The 24,446-nt window shown below is 34.4% G+C and overlaps 1 protein-coding gene and 1 long non-coding RNA gene across 2 annotated transcripts; one reads left to right on the top strand and one right to left on the bottom strand.

Annotated features, from left to right (window-relative positions):
* The first annotated feature begins 1,979 nt into the window (after positions 1–1,979).
* Positions 1,980–3,064, top strand: LOC123203337 (GPI-anchored protein LLG1-like). The gene is made up of 4 exons (XM_044619680.1): positions 1,980–2,064; positions 2,156–2,242; positions 2,319–2,543; positions 3,027–3,064. Exons 1-4 carry the CDS (start codon positions 1,980–1,982, stop codon positions 3,062–3,064), a joined length of 435 nt encoding a protein of 144 aa, XP_044475615.1.
* Positions 3,065–22,407: 19,343 nt separating this feature from the next.
* Positions 22,408–23,572, bottom strand: LOC123209817. Its single transcript, XR_006501136.1, has 4 exons — positions 23,483–23,572; positions 23,003–23,383; positions 22,774–22,874; positions 22,408–22,674 (listed from the first exon to the last, which is right to left on the bottom strand). It is a non-coding gene; the product is annotated as an uncharacterized LOC123209817 (long non-coding RNA).
* Positions 23,573–24,446: the final 874 nt, after the last annotated feature.

Here is a 24,446-nt window from a genome sequence, read left to right as displayed (position 1 = left end):
TATTAACTGTGTGCATAAATTATGTATTAAAAATGGGTATACATAATTCTATTGTTAATGTTTACATGCTTCTTCTAATTTTTTGATTTCTTGATTTTCTAGGATGAAGAAGGGAAGTCTGTAGTGGTTCAATGAGTCAGATAAGCATAGTCCTGGATTGATGATAAAGGGATCAGCTTGTTGTGTATTAGATTCACTTCCTACCCCCAGTTCCAGTTCTTAAGTGTTTGGAACCGGCACCAGAATCTGTCAGTTCCAAAGAATTGGAACTGAAACCTCCCCGAGGTAAGCCAGTTCCAGTTCCTACCCGGAAATGAAATCCAAGTACTTGATGGTTCCGATTCCGGTTCCGGTTCAGGTATTTTGCTCACCCCTAATCCTCACAACCCAATGCAAAGGACCAAAGTTTGCAGCCGCTAGCTGTTGTAAGACTTTTAGGGAATACACTTGCCCTTATGCTGAATAACAGGTTGCGCCGCAGTCTTGTTCGACTACATTAGGCAAATGGGATAGTACCCTTCTGGTGTTTTTCGAGCCCAGTGTCGGGAAAGTAACCAAGTAATCTCATGCCCACCCTGGCTATCACTAGCAATGTTTTGGAAAACAATACATCTATTCACAAAACTTGTAGTTGCTTCAATCAAATGTCTTCATGTGTCTTTTCCACAAAGATGATATGACTCAACAGTTGTCAGTTTTTAAATAATTAAAAACAATTAGCAACAAAAGTCTTGAGTGTTTAGTATAGGTGTTGAATTGCAAGAGATCTGATATCGGATCAGAAGGCTAAATGAAAAGCTTAGCCACGAAAGAGGGAGAAAAAACAGAATACAACTGAAGTACCATGTAATCAATTATTCTTATTATTATAATCATAATTGTAATTTTAAACGTGCATTAAATATATTTATATATACATAGAATTACTTCTTTTCTTTAAAATGTTTTATATTGATAAAAAGATAAATATGTAAAATTGAATAGAAGAGTTGTTATATTACTTATTTTCTCTGCATATGCTTCTTCTTCTCCTTCTACTTAATTAGCGTCTTCTACTTTGCATCCAAATATTGTTCAAATAGTATAAGTATTTACAACACTCAACATTCAATTTTTTCAGCAATGAAGAAACTTCTCCTGTGATCTGTAGGTAACGTCTCTTCCTCTTTAATGCATCTTCCTTTCAGTCGTCCCCCTTCTGATATTATGCGGCGCTGTCATCATCAGAAAACGAAGACGACTCGTCTTCCTTGATGACAAATACTCTTTGCATACTTTGGGTGAGAATAAGTCCTTTGGCCTAATATCTATGTAAAGAGTTTACCCAACTGACTGCCCGTTTAACTATCTACTTTTAAAAACATTGGATGTAACTCTTTTAGAATTTATTTCAAGCATCCCTAAAGTTTCAAAAATCCAGTAGGCCATGCTATTATTTTGATGTACTATTGCAGGGAACAAGTGAAATTACAAAAATATATATATATATATATAGAAATAAGAAAACGAATTAGAAATTAATTCCCAAATCTATTATTCTTATCACAGCTTGACAAATTAGGACATTATGAACTGTAAATTAATTGAATATTTTGTTCTGCTGAAAATAAATATTGTAAATTCATTTGAAATCAATACAAATTATTAATTTTCCTGATATAAGTTATTAATTAATTATTAATTTTCCTTATATAGCTGATTTCTGCCTAATATAACAAAATTTGTTGTTATCAGAGGTTGACAAATTAGGAAATTGGTAAATTAATTGAATAGTTTGTTCTCCTAATATACTGATTAGATGAATTCATATAAATTTAACAGGAAAAAAATTAATTTTCCTAATATAAGTAATCAATTAATTTTTTAATTTTCCTAATATAAATAGGTTATCACTTGCTTGTAATACAAGTAAGACTCATATATAAATGAACTCATACACTATGAATACATAACAAACAACAAAAATTATTTCACTTATGATGGAGTTGGGTTTGAGTAGAAGCATGTGCTCAATTCTCTTTGTATTTCTGTTCGTGGGTTTATCTTCTTCTGCTTTCATTGCAGGTGGGATTCCTCGTTATCAAGAAATAAAATAAAGGCTTATCAATTTGAGTTAGCATTGTTTTGTTTTTGGGTGATTAATTTTATGTGGCAGTGATTGAATGTGTTGCCGTTTTTGATAATTATGCAGATGATGTGTTTGGATCTCATGCAGGCAGAAACCTTGGTCAAGCTAAGAATGGTATGTTTAGAAGTTGAATGTGTATTGAGAAATAATATTATGTTGATGTTAAAAATGTTGCATAATTAATGTGTAGATTGCCCTGTGGACTTCAAGTCTCTGGATTTCACCATCCTTACAAGCCAATGCAAAGGACCAAAGTTCGCACCCGCTAGCTGTTGTAAGGCTTTTAAGGAATACGCCTGCCCTTATGCCGATGCAATCAACGACCCAACAACAGATTGCGCTGCAGTCTTGTTCAACTACATTAGGCAAATGGGACATTACCCTCCTGGTGTTTTTCGAGCCCAGTGTCGGGAAGGTGACAAAGTAATCTCATGCCCACCCTAGCCATCAAATAGCTTAAACGCAGGCACCAGCAATGTTTTGGAAAACAACATATCCATTTGCAAACCAATATTATTCTTATGACATAATATGATGATGTACCCCTTTTTTATAATATTACAGAAATCTAACTCTTATTATATCTATATCATGTTTGTACTTGTTTCAACTCACAAGATACACAGAGAATACGAAAAGCTGAGCCACGAAACAGGGAGGAGAATACAGGATACAACTGAACTAGATATAAGTCTTGAGTGTTTCCACGTTAATTGATTATGATATAATCAATTATTTTTATAGTCATAATTCATACTTATAATTTTAAACAGACGTTAAATATATTTATATATACATAGAATTACAATCTTTCTTTAAAATGTTTTATTTTAAAAGATTGATAAAAAGGTAAATATAATTGCAATTTACTTTGACATAAACTTTTTAACTGTCTTAGGTAAAAATGTGAAGCTTTCGCCTGGTTTTTTCACCTAGGCAATAGGACTCATGGCCTTTGGGCACTTTTCGCCTTTGACAATGATGATTAGTGGATAGATGTACTACTGCAGTTGAAATTTTTCTCTTGGGATATAGAGCATGAGAGCTAACAGTAGAAGATTTTTTCTTGAGGCATTCATTGTGTAACCCAGTTTGGCGACAGAAGCAAAATGAATGCTAAGATAGAACTGAAGAACATTTTGATAGCATATCTCACAAAGTCATTGTCATCTTTATTGGAGATGTTCCTTAAGAAAGATATAGCAGTTGCTGAAGGTAAAGCTTCTAGTGCAGCATCTGCCAGATCCATGATGAAGGAAGATCTGCAATTGAGGGCGGGCACACGTCCCCAGTTTTGAACGTCAGATTCAAGAGCCAACTCTCAAGCACTCCATGTCAATCTCTTCAAACGTTTATACGTGCTCACTGACAAAGCTGCAGTTGTAAATACAACAATCAATTTAATTCTGTAGATAGCCATTTTAGTGCTGATTTCTACACACAAAATTGCTACTTTTATAACTCCTTTATGGCCGAGCTCATCAAGAACTTCATCAGTGTAGGGCCTCAACCTTTGTACCAGCCTTACTCGACTCTAAAAAAAGGGGAAAGAAATGAAAATTCCAAAGAATTATATTGATAAGAGTAAAAATTAGAGATCAAGAAAGTCAGTAGACAACAGTTATGACAATGCTCATAATTTAGGGCAGACAAGAAAGATGGAAACTAAAACTTACACAATTGGGTTTCTTTTAAGTAAAACCTGGTAAGCCAGAGTATGACCATTGCCAACTCCTCGGTTTTTCAGGTTCTGCATGGCTAGGTAGATTCACTCGTCCGTTTAGTCTTGGTATGCATCACCAGCATTCTCAACATAATTGACTGGTACTCCATGGGCTCTAAAGAATACCATTACCTATAGTTCCACATAAGAACTTAGAAAAGTCGTAGAGAGCTTATCCCATCAAATGACCACAACCGAAGCAAGTCAAATTTTAATACAATACAGATTTTGTTCTGCAAAAGAACCATATAGAAAAAGAGTATCCACTAAGTAAATGCACCTCCTCAGGCTTTAAGAATTTCCCCAACTCTTTCTGAACCAAATCACCCATAGACTTGATGTAACCTTCTCGGTGATACCAGGACCATATGATAGAAAGAGGCATCCTTGATAGGTATGCATCTTCCCTGACATATTATTCTCACTCAGAAATGTTATATGATATACAAATTGATTTACCACACGCAAGAAATTGGAGAATATTCTAAAACAGAAGCAGCACCTAAATATTTTCTCAAAAATACGGATGCTTAACCCAGTTGTAGAGACAAAGAACTGCAGATAAAGTGGGAACACAACGAGCCTTGTAATTTTGTCTCTTTTAATCTGTCAAAAGTAGCCAAATTTTGACCTATCAGGACACTGACAATTTTAAGATAGACAGGGGTCATTCTTATCATAAAGCGGTAGTTAAAACATAACGTCCTGAAATAATGCAATTGGACACTGGAAAGAAGCTTAAAAGTAGAAAAAGGGCAACTTATCTCTTGCTCTGTCTTTCTTTTTTCTATTTTTCAATTATTTTTAGAAGAGTTTAAAAACTGATCCATGAAATCACATTGAACAAAACAAAAGGATACAAGCTCATAAACCACATGGCAGTTCAATGTGAGGGAAAAAGGTGAGAAGACTAAAACCTACCTCCTCTGTAAACGGGTACCAATACCTCATTCCAACATAGATGTTGACAGGTGAGTTGTTTCCTTCCAGAGCAATTCTAAGAGCATGTGCCTGCAACAAGTTTTTCAAATTACAATACACAATATTACAGACAAAACTGAAGGATAAAAATGAAAAAAAAAAAAAAGCACTGATTTTCTAAGTAAAAATTTAGAAAAAGAAGAAGAAAATAGGGAAAATGCAATGAACAAACATGGCCCAAACATAAACAATGCCACAAATAGCAGGACATGTCAACCTGTAGAACAGAAATTAAATTTGCCGAGGGCCATTGAATAAACCGGAATAACCCGGGCAGGCGTACGATGTCCTTTACAAAAAAAAAATTGTGTAAACCTAACATTTTAAAGATATAAATATAAAAAGAGAGAATAATTTTAAGAAAAAAGAATGGAGGGACAATCTGAATTACCGGATCTGCAAATAAATTAAACAAAAATGGCTGAACATCGTGTCATGTCTCTGGTCCTCCAGGGTTCAGAAGTAACGTTCCAACCTTATCTTCAGTGGCATGTGAATGGGTTTGATATCAAGCAATTCCATGCTCATCTCAAGCTACAATTCCATGATCTGTTTTCCACTGAAGAATGAAAAATGTATTTTACATCCAATTACTGTTCAAATAGTATAAATATTTAAAACACTCAAGGCCTTTGCTACACTGATCCTGGTTTATGCCGATTGCTTCTTCACTTTTTGTATCATCCCCTGCTCAAAATACTACTTTTGAATAAAGCCAAAACTAATAATGCCATGGAAAGGAAAACTATAACACTATCCCAAGACAGTGGCATCATCATGAATTCTCGAACGAGATCTCACAAATTTATTGTCTTCGTCATCAGAGATGTTCCTTGAGGAAGACATAGCGGTTGCTGAAGGTAAGGCTGCTAGTATTGCATCTGCCAGATCCATGATGTAGGAAGACGTGCATTTGAGGGCGGGTACACATCACCAATTTTGAATGCCGGATACAAGAGCCAACTTCCTGTACACCATGGCAATCTCTTCTAGTGTTTCTATGTGCTCACTCACAAAGCTACAATTGTAAATACAACAATTGTTGTCTTCTAATTTCCTCCTGCAAAACAATTCACATTTTTCCATAATTTATTATTTCTCTAACAATATAACCATATCTATTATCATGTCTAAATTATTAATTTTCAAATGCAATTTATTAAAATTATTTACGATTGTTTACAATTAACAATTAATTACTTCACATATCTGATGTTCTTCGAACAATCGTTGGATTGTGGAGTTAAGGTTGCCAATCCATTGTTCTTCGAAAGTGGAAATAAATGTCTCAACTTTGTTGAGCTTTGGTGTTAGTTGTTCACCATAACCAAAGATCTTCATACTTGGACATTTACTGATATGAACTGACTCCAAAACTGGGAATTCGATTGAATGTGAACCTGAGCTAAAACAACCAAGGTTGTTTAGTCCTTCAAGGAACAAGTGAAACAAACCAGGAAACACAATCCTTTCTATTGATGATGATGATGCTTCCTCATTTGTGATTATTTCCTTCAGTGTTGAGCATCCAACTATTACAAGAGTCCTAAGCTTTATCAGGCTTTTGACTATGGAGGGGGTGAATAGTTTTTTCAATTTAAAGCAATTAGATATATATATTGACCTTAAGTTTCCCAAACTTGATAAAGTTGTGGTAAGATCTTTCTTTGGTGGTATTAATTCCCCTTCTTTCATTATGAAAATCTCCTCTAAACTGTAACAATATTGTACTGTCATATCTTCCAAACAGACAAGACTTTGCAATAAAGCTCGTGAAAACAACTTAATTAACTTCGGGCATTTATACAAAATCAATCTCTTCAAGTTGCATAGGTTTCTGAATTGAGTGCCACCCATCCATATATGTGTCATATTTGCTAGATAATACAATTCTAGATTCTTTAATGACGAGAGCATCTTTGTTTCTCTGTCTACCACCTTAACCTCATTACAGTCAAATACACATACCACTGAATTACAGCGATCTACTCTCAAATATTCTAGATTTTGAAAGTTTTGTAACAAATTACTTGGAACAATATTCAACAACCTATTACACCAGCTAACAATTAAAAATTTGAGCTTATTGAATGACTGGATTGAGGGTCCACCATGACATATTTCAACCAAGTTGGGATTGCTATCAATCCATAAAGACTCTAAGTTGTGGAAACTTGAATTTGATGAACATTCCAAAATATTTACAAGAAATGTTACCTCCAAATTAATCACTGCTAGACCTTTTAGTTCATTGAGTCTTCTATTTACTAGATCATGAAAGATGTTATCCAAACCTATAATAAATAGACACTCTGTTCTTTCAATTACCAAATTCTTTAGACAATCAAGTAATCCTGAAATCATAACCTCATTATTATATGAGATCATCAATTTTCGTGAATACTCCCTTGAAAAAGACATAAAAAGTTCTTCAAAATTTATTGGAGCACCTATTATTATTGTAAAGCTTGATAAGCTTTTGAATGGCACATCATTATCAACTAAGAAATTTAGGTTGGGGATAATAATTTGTAAACTAGTTATTCTAGACAGGAATTGTAACTCAGCAAGCTTCGCATTGTTTCTTGAATCTCCCCCATCTCCTTCTAAATCCCAAAGTCTAAAACTTTTCAAAACGTACAACTCCTCTAATTTACAAAGAGAGGATATGACACCAAGTGTTATTCGTGTCAACTCTTTACAATTATTCAAATCTAAAAGCCTCATATGAGTTAATCGGCTAAAAGATATGGGGATTTCCCTAACATTAGAACCATAAAGGCTAAGAATTTCTAGTTTGCTAAGATCTCCAATTATAGATAAGTCACCCAATTTGCAACCATTAAGATACAAAGTTCTAAGGTTTACAAGAAAGGAAAGTGACTCAGGCAATGGTGATAATTGAGTTTCACTTAAATCTAGAACTCCAAGATTTTTCATGCCTTGAAAGAAATTGTTAGGGACAACCAATTTGGAATTTCGTTGCAGTAGTAACGACTGCAACATTGGGCATTCTATCGCATCTGGTACTTCTTTAATATCATTTAACATTAATGAGATACACATGAGATCTTCCAATGTATCTCTTTTTGGCCACTCTTTCAAACTAGTACCAGCTTTCACTAAGAATGTGTGGTTGTGTTTGGGCGCTATGATATGTGCAACATCACGAACTACATCATGCATTTTGACACATTTCTTATCATATTCTTGCCCAATAAATAGAAAAGAAGAGATAAGGTTACTTACAATGGCATGTGTTCTGACTCTAATATCCTCAATTGTCCCCAAGTCTTTGAACCATCTCAATCCTGCTCCGTATCTCACTAAGACTTCAACAGGAATTACGAAATCTTCAGGAAATACAGAGCAAAATAAGAAGACAGATTTTGCCGCACTTTCAAGAAAATTGTAACTCAACTCCAAGGACAAAATTACACTTTCATGCATTCCTTCAATGTTTGTTGATGTTGAACTTTTAAGTTGTTGCAAGGCATCACGCCACTCATACATGTCCCTGTTCTTCAGTGCCCTGGCTACGGTCACGATCGCAATCGGCAGACCATCACATTCAGCAGTTACTTCTCTTGCTATTGAGCTTATAATAGAATTTTCAGCATCCATTCCAACAAGCTCCTTGAATAGCGACCATGACTCCTGTTTTGTCAAAGTTCCAACAGTAAATGTCTTGTCACAGCCCATTTGATCGCATACATTTTTCCTCCGAGAGTTAAGCACGATCTTACAACCTCCATGGTCCTTCCCAAAAGGAATGCCAATCTCCTCCAATTGAATTCTTCTCCAAATATCATCCAATATTATGAGGATTCGTTTTTCCCCCTTAATTCTCTCCCATAGAGAACTTGCTCTTGCTGATTCAGGAAAATCAGATAATGATTTCAGATCCAGCATGTGTGCAATTTCTCTTTGAATATTCATGATATTTGGGGTTTGGGACACAACCACCATAACTATTGAATCAAACAACTTTTGCTCTTTGGCTAGTATGCCGACTTGTTTCACTAGTGTGGTCTTACCCACAACCCCCAACCCACATATTCCAATTATGCTGACCTTGTCATCTTTCAAGGCCTCCATAATTTCATTCTTGATTGATTCTCTGGATTTGAAAATTCCAGAAAATCCCACAGTTGGAGAGATAATGCCCGCAGGAGGAGGAGCAGGCTGAGATAGAGTTTGGAATTTTCCATGTTCTTGGAGCTGAGTGATCTTGGCTATCTTCTGCTTTGCCTGCTTGCTGAACCGGTAGAACAATCTGAGATTGATGCACCACCCTCTGAAGCACATCTTGTTCGCATTGCCTTCATTTTCCAATAACGTTTCTGCTTCTGCAAAGACATTATCAACCTCTGATATCCAGCTTTGGACATTAGGTAAGATAATTTCTCTGTTTCTTGCAGCAGCATCAATTATAACTTGTATGCTGTCTCTGGTTGCCTTGAGTTCGTGAGCTTGCTTTTGTAATGCTTTGATGTTGTCATTGTAGTTGAGCAGGTAACCAATCTGACGGCCTGCTGCATCAAACAAACGGTTGAAAATAATCTCAGAAATGGAACTCACAGGTGCAGTAACAATTTCCATGATGTAAATTTTTGAGTGTTTCTGATTGTTGAGAGATTGAGGATGAATAATGATGGATAGAATGTAGAAAAGAGAAGAGAATGGTGTGTAATTCTTATCTTATAATGCTTCCATCCTTTTCCTTCTGTCTCAAGGCTTCTTGGTTCAATTCTTTTCAAAGTTGTTTAAGAATCTTTTCAACCATTCTACAAAACAGAGGAAAACAGAGCACTTTTCAACAATTTCCCAAGTTCCTTTTGGTATTTTGGATTTCATATATACTTTGCCTGCCCCTCAAGGCTTCTTTGATTCCATTAACCTTGCAAGTCATTCTTTGGTTCCATCTTTGCCTTTTCTCTCTACTGAAGGCTACTTGCTTCATATTCTTTTCTTTTATAAAGAATTTACGTATGCAGATCCTTATACTATTTCTACCTTAAAATGAGTTAGCATATTCTCGATTATTACTTAAAAAAAGCTATTAAAATGTAAATACAATTCAGATTGTTCAGTTGTTGCATCATTAGTAGTGCAGGAAGGATTTTAATCGTTTCTATTTCTAGAAAAATTCAATGAATCAGAATTCAACAGACTATAAATTTGCGAATGATATCTAAAACCTCTTCAGCTTGTCTGTTTTTCTTTTTCCGCTACAAATCCAAGCTCTGTTTTGCCCTGTATTTTCCAATTAATTCCCAAATCAATATCCACATCTATTAATCTTAAACAAATTAGGAAATTGTCAGTTAATTGAATAGTTTCTTCTATAATGGAATGTATATTCATTTATTAATTTTCCTTATATAAGTTATCACTTAATTATTTATTTTCCCTATGTAACCATGCGGATAACTCACGCTGCGCTTAAATAGCAGAGTAGAAGCATCTGCTCAATTCTCTTAGTATTTGTGATTGTGGGTTTGTCTTCTTCTGCTTTCACTGCAGGTAGGATTCCTTATCACCAAAAAATAAAATAAAAGCTTATCAATTTGAGTTTGCATTTTTTTAGGTGATTTTATGTGGTAGTGATTGAATCTGTTGCCGTTTTGGATAATTATGCAGATGATGTCTTTGGATCTCTTGCAGGCAGAAACCTTGGTCAAGCTAAGAATTTTTTGTTTAGTACTGATAATGCGCATGTGCATTGAGAAATATTATGTTGATGTTAAATATGTTGCACAGTTAACGTGTAGATTGCCCTATGGATAAGGTTGGATTCGAGCCGAGCCAAGCTCAAGTGCGAACTTTGCTCGGTTACTGTTAAAACGAGCCCAAGCTACCAAAAGATTCAATACTCAAACTCCGCTCACTCACAAGACAACTTGCTCTCGAGCTCGACTTGAGTAGGCTTAACGACCGTGATCACAAGCTAAGCTTGGCGAGCTTAATCGAGCCTGTTTAAAACCCAAGTGCTTCTGTATTTTTTTCAACAATCTAAAACTAAATTGAATTATAATAACTCATCTATTAAATCGAATTACATAAATATCATTATTTCAATTAAAATTCATTAAGCAACAAAAAAAAAAAAAAGAAACAACAAAAACTATGGAATTTCTCATCATTCAGAATATGAAATATATATTATTAAGCTCAAAGGTACTTAATTCTATTAAGAAAAAAATTTTTAAGAACTAAAAAACAATTAACAATAACATTATATAAAGAATAAACCTCAATTTTATTAAATACAACAAATAAAGATGAACGTTATTCCTTAAAAGGGTACACAAATAACACTATATAAAAAGGTAGTAGCCTCAATCTAGAGATTTAAACATGTTAACATATATCTATTTCATCAAAATGAAAATTATTAAGATAATTATTTTTGTACCTTGCAATTGAATATTAGTGTTTGTCCATTGATTGATGCAACTGTAACTTTGTTCTCCAGAAAGCAAAGATGAATTTAGTGTTTTGCAAAATGTTAACTGTTGCAGTAGATTCAATTATTTAACGAGGGTTTTGATTTGCCCATGTTGTTAACCACTCATTCAAACCCCATCTTTTCTTGGCTCTTGTTTTGTTTCTTTCTATTTATTCCTTCTCTCTTTGCCACATCCAAATAAGTAATTTTTATGAACTATTTACTCACAGCCACAACTAGCTTTGAGTTTCTGTTTAAACATACAATTCATTTCTCGGTCTAATAAACACTGAAGAGGTTTTGTTTGTTGTTTTCTTTTGCTTCTGAATAACAATTCATCTCTGTCTCTTTGCATGCATGAAAAATAGATATAACAATATATGAACTGACAGATGCACAATCATATGGGATTTTCAATCTTTCAATCTAGCTTCTTCTTTTAAAAGACTAAAAGGACAACGTCCCACCCAGCTTGAGAAATGAGAATGGGCGAGCTGCCTTGGCTCGTGAGCTGAGCCGAGCTGTTTGGCTCAAAGCTCAAACTCGGGCTTAATCTCATTTATGTGTGACTCGTTTTGGGATCACTTGAGCTTGGGCTCGACTCAAATCCAACCCTACTTGCGGACTTTAAGTCTCTAGATTTCACCATTCTCACAACCCAATGCAAAGGACCAAAGTTCCCAGCCACTAGCTGCTGTTAGGATTTTAAGGAATGCGCTTGCTCTTATGTCGGTGCAATTAACGACCCAACAACAGGATGTGCTGCAGTCTTGCTCGACTACATTAGGCAAATGGGACATTACCCTCCTGATTTCGAGCCCAGTGTCGAGAAGGTGACAAAGTAATCTCATGCCCACCCCAGCCATGATCAACTCAAACGTTGGCGCTAGCAATATTTTGTAAAGCAATATATTTATTTACAAGACAATATTATTCTTCTGACATTATATATATGATAATCTATCCCTTTTATGTCTATAGGATCACAGAAATCCGACTCTTATTATATGGTCCTTGTACTTGCTTCAACTCACAAGATACAATTATAAAATCTTTAGATTACTATAAAATATGACTACTCATACAAGAATAATCATTTGATATTGAAACATGATTCATTCCCATTTAGATTCTCGCTTTTTAATTTCCTTCTGCAAAACAAACCAGATTTTTAGATAATTTGTCTCTGACTGACTAAATATTTTTTTAAGAAGACATAACTTGTTATCATGTCAAGATTATTTTCAAAAACAATTTATTAAGCTTTCTGTTATTTGTTCTCCATAACCAAAGTCTTCTGAGATTCACTCTACTTTGTTAAGGAAGATACAACAGTCGCTGAAGGTTAGGCTTCTAGTGCAGCATCTGCCAGACCCAGATCCTTCATGAAGAAAGATGTGCATTTGAGAGCAGGTGCACGTCGCCAGTTTTGAATGCTGGACTCAAGAGCCTACTCTCTATACTCCTGTCAATCTCTTTTAAGTGTTTATGTGTACCCACTCACAAAGCTGCAATTGTAAATACAACAATTAATTTAACTCTGTAGATAGCCATTTTAGTGCTCATATTGACATACGAAATTTGCTATTTTTGTAACTAGTCATGTACCTGGCCGGAACTGCCATAAGACAATTGGGACACCTTTCTAGCCAAGCTCAATGAGAACTTCATCAGTGTAAGAGTTCAACCATTGTACCAACACTACTCAGCTCTAACAAAAGAGAAGAAGGGGACATAAATGAAAATTCCAAGGAATTAACCAACGAAACTTTAACCTAGTGACGAGGGTAGAAAATCTAAGATCAAGGAATTCAATAGACGGCAGCTGTGGCAGTGTTCATAATTATGGGAAGACAAGAAAGGTGGAAGCTAATAACTTTTGAAATTGGGTTTTACAGTCAAACTTGGTGTGCCAGAGTATGGTCGTTGTCAGCTCCTGGGCATTTCAGGTTCTATAGGCAATAACGAATGTCGTGACCTCCTAAGGCTCTGAGAATTTAATCAACTCTTTCTGAGTCAAGTCAGCCATAGACTTGATGTAACCTTCTCGTTGATACCAGGACCCTATGCTACATACAGGCATCCTTGATACATGTGTATATATATATATGCATCTTCCTTGACATATTATTCTTCTCAAATGGTTTATGATATACAAATGGATTTACTACATAAAGGCAAGAAATTAGAGAATATACTAAACCAGAAACAGCACGTAAATATTCTCTCCAGAAAACAGATGCTTGATCCAGTAGTAGCGATAGAGAAATGTATCAGTATCATTTTTTTTTTTTGTTTTTGGGTAAGTAAGAGTATCAGTATCATTATCATTAAATAGGCATTTAGAGCTACATCAACAAGAGTTAGGAAATTCAATACCAATATTAAACTTATTGAATTTCTGAGAAATAAAATTCCCTATATTGTTGTGTATAGCGTCAAGCATATTATAAAATATATACAAGTTGAGGGCATAACCAAGTTTCCACAAAATTGTGATCTTCTGGGAAGAGTTGTGGTCTAATTTTAAGTCATATTTTGGCAAGAAATCATGAACTTTGTGAGTTCTTCTGCTGTCATGCTTTACAGAAAACAAAGGCTTGTCTTCCAGGAGCAAATTGACCTGACGATTTTCTTGCTCTGGTTGCTGGTTTTTGTGTTGTTTCTTCAGAGAATAATCCTGATTATCTTGTTTGGATTTTAAATCGAATCAAGCCCAGAACGGTAGTGATTGTGTTCTGTAGAATTTGTTTTTGTATTTCTCGTCAGGACCAAGAAGATATTTTGATCCTGAAAAGTCTTCAGACCAATCTTCACACCTGGTGTTCACTTTGTTTTCTGTAACCACAGGGTTTCCATTTTTCACAAGCGATGAAAATTATAGCTTAGCTCGCTGGAAACTTCACTCGAATCTTGCTCTTTAAGCTTCTGACCATGCCCTTATCATCGAGTAGATAAATCCATCTCATAAATACAGGATTCCATCCGAGAAGTAACCTTCGGACCAGGGGAAGAATAATCTTTCCCTGGAAAAGCCCTGTGTCTCGACCCTCCTTTTGGTGCATTAACTGGCGAAGTGTGTGATTCGGAACAACATAAAAGACTCGTCCAGGCTTCAAAACCGACTCAGGACCACAATCCAGGGAAACTTGAACACATCCGGGTGGGTAACGCAGTGTCTGGGGTTTTGTATCATGACTTCTGCAGCCGTTATTGGGTCCTGTAAAGCTGGACGAAGACTACAGGATACAACAGTTTCAGGACACCACTCTCCCTGGAAACAGACTCTGTTTCCATAATTACTGCAGGAATTTTTCGGAAGCAAAAGAAACAGGGACAAAAGCAGCCCTGGTTTCCAAACTTTATGCAAAATTCCTTGGCTAGAAGACAAATGTTCCAAGCGATGAAATTTATGTGAAGAATTTTAGTTATGTTGCTAAGAGTTTTAATATCTAAGTATATGTTTGTGGGTGTGATTTGTGAGTACATAATGTAAGCGACTGGAAAGAGGTTATTCTTATAATGTTACTTAGATTCTACCTATGTTGATTTTGTAATGCTTCCAACTTAATGGTAAAGATGGTTGTCTTGGATGTATGAATGGTTGATGTGTTTGGTAAGTATGATCTAATGAATGGTTGATTTGTTTGGTTGTTATAAGTTTGGATTTCTGTGTTTGTTTATGTTACTGATGAATGTGTGAATATATCGTAGTCTTTATTTGTATTTGTTATGTTTTCATTTCTTTGTAATCCATACAAAAATTTATTTGAGTGGTCTGTAGAAAGTGATCTAATAACTCTCTGTAATTCTCTACGGGATACAATATCATCTATTGACCAAATTGTGACCACTTGGATTGTCTGATTTTTTTTTATTCTCTTGGGAGAATTATTATATTTGTTTGATTAGTTTGGGTCTATGGTTATTTGACAAAGTAATTTTGGCTGCTTGTATTTATTGTCTATATGCGGTACATAAATGTTTGATGGGAAGTTTCATACTGAACTTTGCTCCATATGCTTATGTACAGGTGGGTAACACGATAATTAGGAAGAGGATCCATGTTCGTGTGGAGCATGTGCAGCCATCCAGGTGTACCGAGGAATTCAAGCTGAGGAAGAAGAAGAATGATGAGCTCAAGGCTGAAGCAAAGGCCAGGGGTGAGGTCATCAGTACAAAGAGACAACCAGAGGGCCCTAAACCAGATTTCATGGTGGAAGGTGCAACATTGGAAACCGTCACACCCATTCCATATGATGTTGTTAACGATCTGAAGGGAGGTTACTAGGTCGTTTTCCTTGCTTTGTTCTTGCTGTTTTTGTTTTTCGGTGGATAACATTTTGAGAACTAAATCAGCTTATTTGGATGCATTTTCATCCGAAATAGTCTTTTATTATTATTTTTTTAAGAGGTACTGCACCACTAGAGATGTTTATTTAAGGGATATTAATTAAAATAGGGAGTAGCATTCCCGCCGAAAACTTTTTCGACAACAATTTTTACGTTTTACTTTTTTAAGCAAACCGTTTTTTTCATTCCAAAAATACCCCTCATCTAATTTCTCAAACGCAACGCTTGTCTTTCGCCGATTAATTGATTACCTTTCACGAAAAGCATTAAGATTAATACGTGTAATGAATAAAATTTATAAATTGAAATTCTTATATATCAAAAATAACGGATATATAAAAAAAATACTTTTTTCTTTAAATTATCTGTAATGAATAAAATTTATAAATTAAAAAACAGATTAAATTTTTATAAAATAATTGATTTTTATATATAGAAAATAATGGATATATCAAAAACAATACATTTTTCTTGAAACTATGCATTTTCTTTTCAAAGAGGTTGCAGTGAAGAGATCCAAGAATTTGGAAAGGGGTGCGGGAAGGGAATGGGCGTTTTAAGAGGTGCGAAAATTTGAGAAAGGGTGCGGAAATGGTCGTTAATTTGGAAAAGGGGTGCGAAAACCTTGGAAAGGGGTGTGGGAATTTCTGAAAGAGTGCAGCAAGCATTGCGGGTGCGTGGAAGGTGCGACAATTGCGAAAATGGTGTAGCAGTTTCTGAAAGGGTGCGGCAAGTGTCGAAAGGGTGTGGGAATTGTGGAAAGGGTGTGGTAATTGTCGAAAGGGTGCGACAAGTGTTGAAAGGGTGCAACAAGTGCCAAAAGGGTGTGGGAATTGCTGAAAGGGTGCGACAACGGGTGCGACGGTGCGTGGATGGGTGCATTACATTATAATCTAACGGGTGCGTGAAAACCCTAATGTGTGGACGTGTGCATGCATGCAAAACTTATCATCTTTAATGAAAACCCTTTATTAAGAAAATTTAAAAGAATTTAATGATTAATTTTAATAAGAAGAGAATTCAATTCTTCATTAATATTTAGTTAGGGTAGATTTGCGGCAGATGAATGTATTTACTGCAATATTAATAAAACTACGATTATTTACTTCCTCCATAAAGAAATCTTTATTGTTATTTCGCAAAGATCTCTTTCTTTCTTTACTTATTTTTAATAGTCCAAATCTGCGTTATAACTCCAATCTCATCTTTTTATTCTTGAATCCATCCATCAAAAAGAATGGTAGGAGTGATGTTTATGTTTGGATTCGGTGGAGAATGGCACAATAAAGAGGGTAATAACCTCAAATATATCAGTGGATTTCAAAAATGATTTTTGGTCAATAGAAGAATCAATTACAAAGGATTTAAGGAATGAGTATGTTCTCGTTTAGGTATCAATCAAAGTTTTAATGAAATTAAAATTTATATGTCAAATCCAACAAAGTTTAGCGATTCGCCTTATTTATTGAAAGATGATTATGATATCCGAATGATGATGCAACTATGTAAGTCTCGCAAAAAGTCTCCTTTTTTTCTTGAAGTGGTTTTACAGCAAAATGAATTTTAAGATAATTATCAGCAACATTCACAACCAGATTGAGAGATTCATCGAAGGATTCAACAAAATCCATCAACTGAAATTTATTCCATGGATAACATATATACACAACCAGAAAGTGTACCAAGAAGTAGCAGGATAAATATAGATGGTATTGAGAACGATATTGGTTAGAATCCTTTTTCTCAAGATTTGGCACATGGTGAAAGAGGCTTAGAACCAATATGGGGTACACCTGAAGGTTGTTATCAAACAGATGATTTACCAAGAAATGATATTAACCTTCAAGAAGAAGATGAATATTGTGGTTGTGATAATGAGGGCGATAGAGATTATAATGGTGCAGAAATGTGTGATGATGTTATTGATGATGCAGGGGTTGGTACGTCAGTGACAACACCTGAAAGTTTAGTTGACATTGCTCTAATACATCATAGTTGCAATCCATTTTTTGGTGGTCCAGAACCCTATAGAGATGTTGAAAATGAAGGAATTGAAGTTCATATTGTTGCACCATCAGACGACAAATTCAAAGTGACAGACCAGTTTGCATCTAAACAAGTTTTAAAAGATACATTATATAGAGATGCAATAGAAAATGGTTATCAATTCAAGGTCTCGAGCTCAAATAAGAAGAGATGAGATATAAAGTGTTTACATCAACAATGCAAATGGAAAGCGGGAGGGGTCAAGTTAAGTAATAGCAATATATTTGTATTACATAAATTAGGAACACATACTTGTCCTCGTGATATCATAAGACCTCACCACAGGCAAGCAGGTAAAAGAGCACTTGGAAAAATCTTACAGACCTTATTTACTGCTGGTGACCGTGTGTATAGGCCGAAAGAAATTATAACAGATATAGCAGATAGGTTTCAAATTGATATATCTTATGCACAAGCTTGGCGTGCAAAGAATTGGGCGTTGAACGAGATTAGAGGTTCACTAGAAGAGTCATTTAGATTATTACCGATATTTTGTTATAACTTTTAACAACGAAACCCTGATACTATTACACAAATTGAAATTGACTCGGATAATCGATTCCAATTTGTTTTCATATCTTTAGGATGCTCTATTAGAGCATTCCATGAGTATTGTCGTCTTGTTATTTGTATTGATGGGGCATTCTTGAAAGGGCAATATTGGGGTACACTTTTTATTGCTGTGGGCAAGGACGGAAACAATCAAATTTATCCAGTTGCTTTCAGAGTTGGTGGAAGGGAGGAAACGATGACTTGGACCTTGTTTCTCTGAGCGTTACATAGATGTATCGGTGATCTCACAAATCTAGCAATCATCTCAGACAGGCACCCCTTTCCAGATTCCCGCACCCACACCCCTTTCCATAAGGTTTCCGCACCCCTTTCCAAATTTTCGCACCCTTTCTCAAATTTGCACACCTCTTAATGCACCCATTCCCTTCCCACACCCCTTTCCAAATTCTCGCGTCTCTTCACACAACTTGTTTGAGAAGAAAATGTACCGTTTCAAGGAAAACATACCGTTTTCAATATATGCATTGTTTTCTATATAAAATAATCAATTATTTTATAAAAATTAATATGTTTTTCAATTTATAAATTTTATTCATTATAGATAATTTAGAAAAAAATGTAGCATTTTTTATATATAAGAATCAATTATTTTATAAAAATTCGTATGTTTTTCAATTTATAAATTTTATTCATTATAGATAATTTAGAAAAAACGTAACATTTTCGATATATAAGAATCAATTATTTTATAAAATATTAATCTATTTTTTAATTTATAAATTTTATTCATTACAGATAATTTAGAGAAAAACGTATTATTTTCGATATGTAAGAATCAATTATTTTATAAAATATTAATCTGTTTTTCAATTTATAAATTTTACAGGTAGTTTAATCTTGCTTTTCGTGAAAGGAAAGCAATTAATCAGCGAAATGTTACGGTAAAGTTAAGAAATTAGATGAAGGGTATTTTTGGAATGAAAAAAATAATTTGTTTAAAAAGGTAAAAGGTAAAAATTGTTGCCGAAAAAGGTTTAGACGGGAATGTGGCTGCCTATTTTAACTAATATCCCTTTATTTAAACACTTTTTACATTAGAAACAAGGATGCTTTGAATTCCAAGTTAATATCTGATGGAGTTGTCTTTAACAGAAAGTTATACGATTGTGGGACTGTCAGATGATGGATTGTGGATGATTAAAATTAACAGAGAATCCCAAGAAGATTAAGAGTAGCAAATCTCGTCACATGATAAAACAACAGTGCCATTGTATTGATATAATTATTATTAATTTATAAAGTTTAATCCCTAGCACATATTCCAGTCCCATTCTGCAAATTGGAAGCATAAATTCTTGTGAATTTCGACATCCCATATTCTGTTGGATCTTGCTTCTTGAATACCATTTCTACATAATTCTTAAGAGGCCCCTGCCAATGATACAAATAATCAATTATGACAAATTTAAAATACTTTTGTTGATAATCTAATCATAGATTATCACGTTTTAAGATTATTTAAGACAAAATCCAAAAATTACGAGGATCGGATTCTATTTTTAATATTAGTTGATGGATTTAATTTTTTTTGTCTTTACAATTTTTATTATATCCCTTAAAATGTTTTAAAATTCCTAAAATCTCAACAAAGATAGGCCAAAGGACTTATCCTCACCTAAAGTATCTTGTTTTCTTAAGTTGTTATCTCTTATTTTTGAAAATCTTATTTATCTATTTATAGACAATTAAAATTAACAGAATCCTAACCCCTCAAAATTTTATTCCATTTTCTCTCATAAATTTTAAAAATGATCGTCTTCCTAGATTGGGAGGGAGACGATTAAGATAAGATCTTCATCTTCTAAACTTTAAATGCATCAGTCGGAAGTCCAGGTGAAAGAAGAGAGCTCTCCAGAGAGAGAGAGAGGAAGAGTTGGGAGGGAGAGGTCACTGGAGTTTGAAAACTAAATCATAGAGAAAAAAATGTCGTTTTTTAAAACTTAGTCTATGAGTGAAATGTGTAGTTATTAGAGTTTCAGAGGGAAAAAAATAAAATTTAAATTTATTTTTAATATTATATATAAAATAACGATTTTACTTTTAAAACTAATAAACTTAACTATTCATAAGTGGATAAATAAAATTTTCTAAATTAAGGAGTGAGAATTTAAAAAATAAGATACTGTAGGTGGAAATAAGCCCTTTGGCCACGAGGATAATATATAACTAACAATTTAATTTATATTTTTTATATTTTATCAAATTCTTTATATATAATTTAATTTTATTAATATTTTTATTGGTTAATTTTATTTAATTAATGTGAGAAGTCCAAATGTAAAGAGATTGTTGGCTCCATGAGAAGTCCAAAGGTATTAATAGTTTTTTTAAGGCATGATTTTTAAGATGAAAATTGATCATTAAAAACAAACAAATAAATAAATAATGTGGCAAATAAAAACTTTATTTTCTTTTCGAATTTAGATAAATAATAACTTTTTTTAAATCTTGATTGCCATTTTTCATTTGTTAATTTCAATAAATTTGTTGTCTGTTCTTTACAAAATCCTATATTTTGTGTTTTTCTTGCTTTCTAAATTGACTTTTTTTGTTTTTTTGTTAATGTTTTTTGTTCTAAAATTGGATTCACAAATTTATATTTAGGAAGGCAATATCATCATAGCTAATGTAAATTTTATTTTATTTTAAATATATGTAAATGTGACAATGGGTTGGGTGTGTCTAATTTGACAGGTCGAATCATAGCTGCTGGATTGTGTTAGTGTGGGTGTTTTGATGGACCAGTCAATTGAAAATGTTTGCAGGCCCATAGGCCTTCCTCACAGGCCCTGACGCACAACCCATATTTTTGCAATTATACCCCTCAGGTCAGGATTTTTTAGCCTTGAGACAACCCATTCTCAAGTCTAAATAGATGAGACTCAAAAGGAATATTAATATCCCAATACCTAGAAAAGGACTAGGTCAAACAATATGATACCTTCCAAAACTGATATCCTGAAAGATTTCCAAAGACAAGCTCTATGATGATCTCACATGTTTCTCCATCAGTGAGCTAACTTCATTCTCAAAATCTTGTATTTATAAGCTAATAAATAATACAATTTGGATTAGGAAATACCTTTCTAATCTTTGTAGAATTATATTATTATTCTCAGTATAATATATTTCTATTAGGACAATATTAAGAAGTTTGTAATTAATAAATGTCGAAGGATTTATATTTCTAGCGAAGTATCAAAGATGTAAGGACCTAATAAACATTAATCTAAAACTCGTTTGAATATAATTGGTTGAGTTAAAAGAAGTTAAACCTTTTTGTCAAAACTTAAATGGATCTATGAGTAATATAAAAAAAGCTAAACCCTATTTTAGATTAATAAAATAAGTCATATATAAGTTTAAATAGATCGTCTTATGTATTAAATGTTAGAATATTCCACCTTGGTCAAACAAACAAAAATAAAGGAGTATCTAACGCAATAGATATCCAAGTTAGATTCACTCAAGTTATTTTAATACTTGATTGGGTTTTAGGGAGGCTCGAGCTTGAGATACGACATGTCAGCTCTAGCTCTAGAGAGGAAATGCTAGTTAAATCTCATAAGTTATAAATTTATCAATTACCCCCTTATTAAAAGTTTAAATGTAATATTTGAAGATTGTAAGTCCAAAATTTCAAATTTTTAAAAGTTTAATTGAGAGTTAGTGAGCTCTAGTTTAACTTGACAATAATTAAGCTACTTGTGACTTAATTCATTTGCAACCCTAGGTAGAATATATAGTCGGGATATCTTGCAAAAGTGATAATAGGTCTAAATTCAATAGACAATATGAATTGCAAAAGATATTGAACATACCATTGGGTGTAACATTATGCCATATCATTTTGGATGCATAGCATGATTTCTTTTCAAAAACACCCCTAAATAGGCATCAAAGTATGAGAAAAACAGCGACCCAATGTAAGATAATTTTAGTTGCAAAACAAAATAGAAATTACCAGACAAATGCTTGTCCAAGGAACCATTGGAAGCAAACTAAAATATCATAACCCATTCCTATCATTGCAATAGCAAATTGGTATGAACTTTGAAAGAAATACATCTAAAAATTAACTATTGAGATTAGAAAACCCAAAACTAGATAAATCTCATACTAAAAGTTTATACATATCTGTAAGGGATCTGAGTCTCATATTTTACACTTGGGATCATAATACAGACCACTATCACCAAAATCAAGTCACTGTTGTCTTCATTGGAGATGTTCCTTGGGGAAGATATAGCGGTTGCTGAAGGCAATACTTCTAGTATTGCATCTGCCAGATCTGTGATGGCAGAACACATGCAGCTGAGGGCAGGAAAACATCCCCACTTTTGATTGCCACATTCAAGAGCCAACTCCCTTTACTCCATGTAAATGCCTTCAGGGGCTTTTATGCATTCACTCACAAAGCTGCAGTTATACATACTACAATTAATTTAACTCTGTATATTACCATTTTAGTGCTCATATCGACACACAAAATTGATATTTTTGTAACGAGTCATGTACCAGACTGAAAATGCCAGAAGACTCATGACACCATTTTGGCCTAGCCCAAGGAGAGCTTCATCAGTGCTGGAATTAAGCAACCAAACATTATAGTGCCCAACCTAATGAAGAGGAACAAAAATATGAGATCAAGAAAGTTGGTAGAAAGCAGTTGTGACAGTACTCATAATTAAGGGTGGACAAGAAAGATGCAAGCTAAAACATATGAAAATGGGTTTCACAATCAAACCTGGTATGCCAGAGTATAATCGTTGCCAAATCATCAGCTTTCCAATTTTTGCATTCCATCTGGTCTTTGCATGGATCACCAGTATTCTCAACACAAATGTTTGGTCAAATTATCACACTATCTCAAGACAGTGGCATCGTCATGAATTCTCAAATGAGATCTCACAAAGCCATTGTTGTCTTCATTGGAGTTGTTCCTTGAGGAAGATATAGCAATTGCCGAAGGTAAGGCTTCTAGTGCAGCATCTGCCAGAGCATGATGAAGGAAGGTGTGCAGTTGAGGGCCGCTACATGCCCCCAGTTTTGAATGCCAGATTCAAGAGCCAACTCCCGTCACTCCATACCAATCTCTCCCAGTGTTTATATCTGCTGACTCACAAGGCTGCATTTGTAAATGCAACAATTAATTTAACTGTGTAGATAGCCATTTCAGTGCTCATATCGACACACGAAAATGCTAAATTTGTAACTAGTCATGCACCTGACTGGAACTGCCAGAAGACTCATAACTCCTTTCTGACTGAGCTCATCAAGAACTTCATCAGTGTAGGGCTTTGGCCATTGTATTGGCCTTACTTGACTCTAACGAAACAAAAGAAGGGGAAAGGAATGAAAAACCAAAGAATAACCAACCAAACATTTTATTATCCAACCTAATGATGAGAGTGCTCATAATCTAGGGAAGACAAGTAGGAAGCTAAAACTTACACAGTTGGATTTCTTTTAAAGTAAAACCTGGTATACCAGAGTATGATCATTGCAACTCCTCGCCTTTTCAGGTTCTACACGGTTAGGTAGATACACTCTGTTAGGTACCTGAGTAGTGAGCAGGGCGAACGAATGAAGCTTCCTGTGTTGCCAGACGTGTACCTGGGTTCCTGCTGGTTTCCTTCCCAATAGAACAGTAGAAGAAGAACTGAATGGAAGAGAAAATGTAATTTCCCAATGTAATAAATTTACTCTACAAAGAGTTCAATAAAATAACTGCATTCCCATAGTTTTGTCAATTACAAATCAATAATGTTCTGAGATATGCAATCATTCCAACATACGCAGAATTTGGTTATAACCAGGAATTAAACATAAACGGTTTAACAAAATAAAACAGAAATGTTTCAGTATTACATCACAAAACTCCAGTTAATAGAAATGCTTCAGTAATACACCACAAAACTCCAGTTAATAGAAATGCTTCAGTAATACACCACAAACTCCAGCTCCTATCCGGCTGGTACTCTTCCCCTATTTCTTCTTCTCTTTTTCCTCCCCCTCTCCTTCTCCTTCCCAGCTCTTATCATATGGCTCCTCACTATAGCCCCACCAATCCTTACGTGCCAGCTCAGCTTCTAGTTCCTTCAGGGTGCCTTTCTTTTCCAGCAGATCCCCATACTTTTGCTGCCTGTCTGCTACTTTTACTGCTACTGAGTTGCTGTCACCTGGAGCTT

Source organism: Mangifera indica, chromosome 2, assembly GCF_011075055.1.
Source record: "Mangifera indica cultivar Alphonso chromosome 2, CATAS_Mindica_2.1, whole genome shotgun sequence".
Taxonomy (NCBI): Eukaryota; Viridiplantae; Streptophyta; class Magnoliopsida; order Sapindales; family Anacardiaceae; genus Mangifera; species Mangifera indica.
Note: the sequence above shows the minus strand (reverse complement) of the source record. Positions and strands in the feature narration are given on the sequence as shown.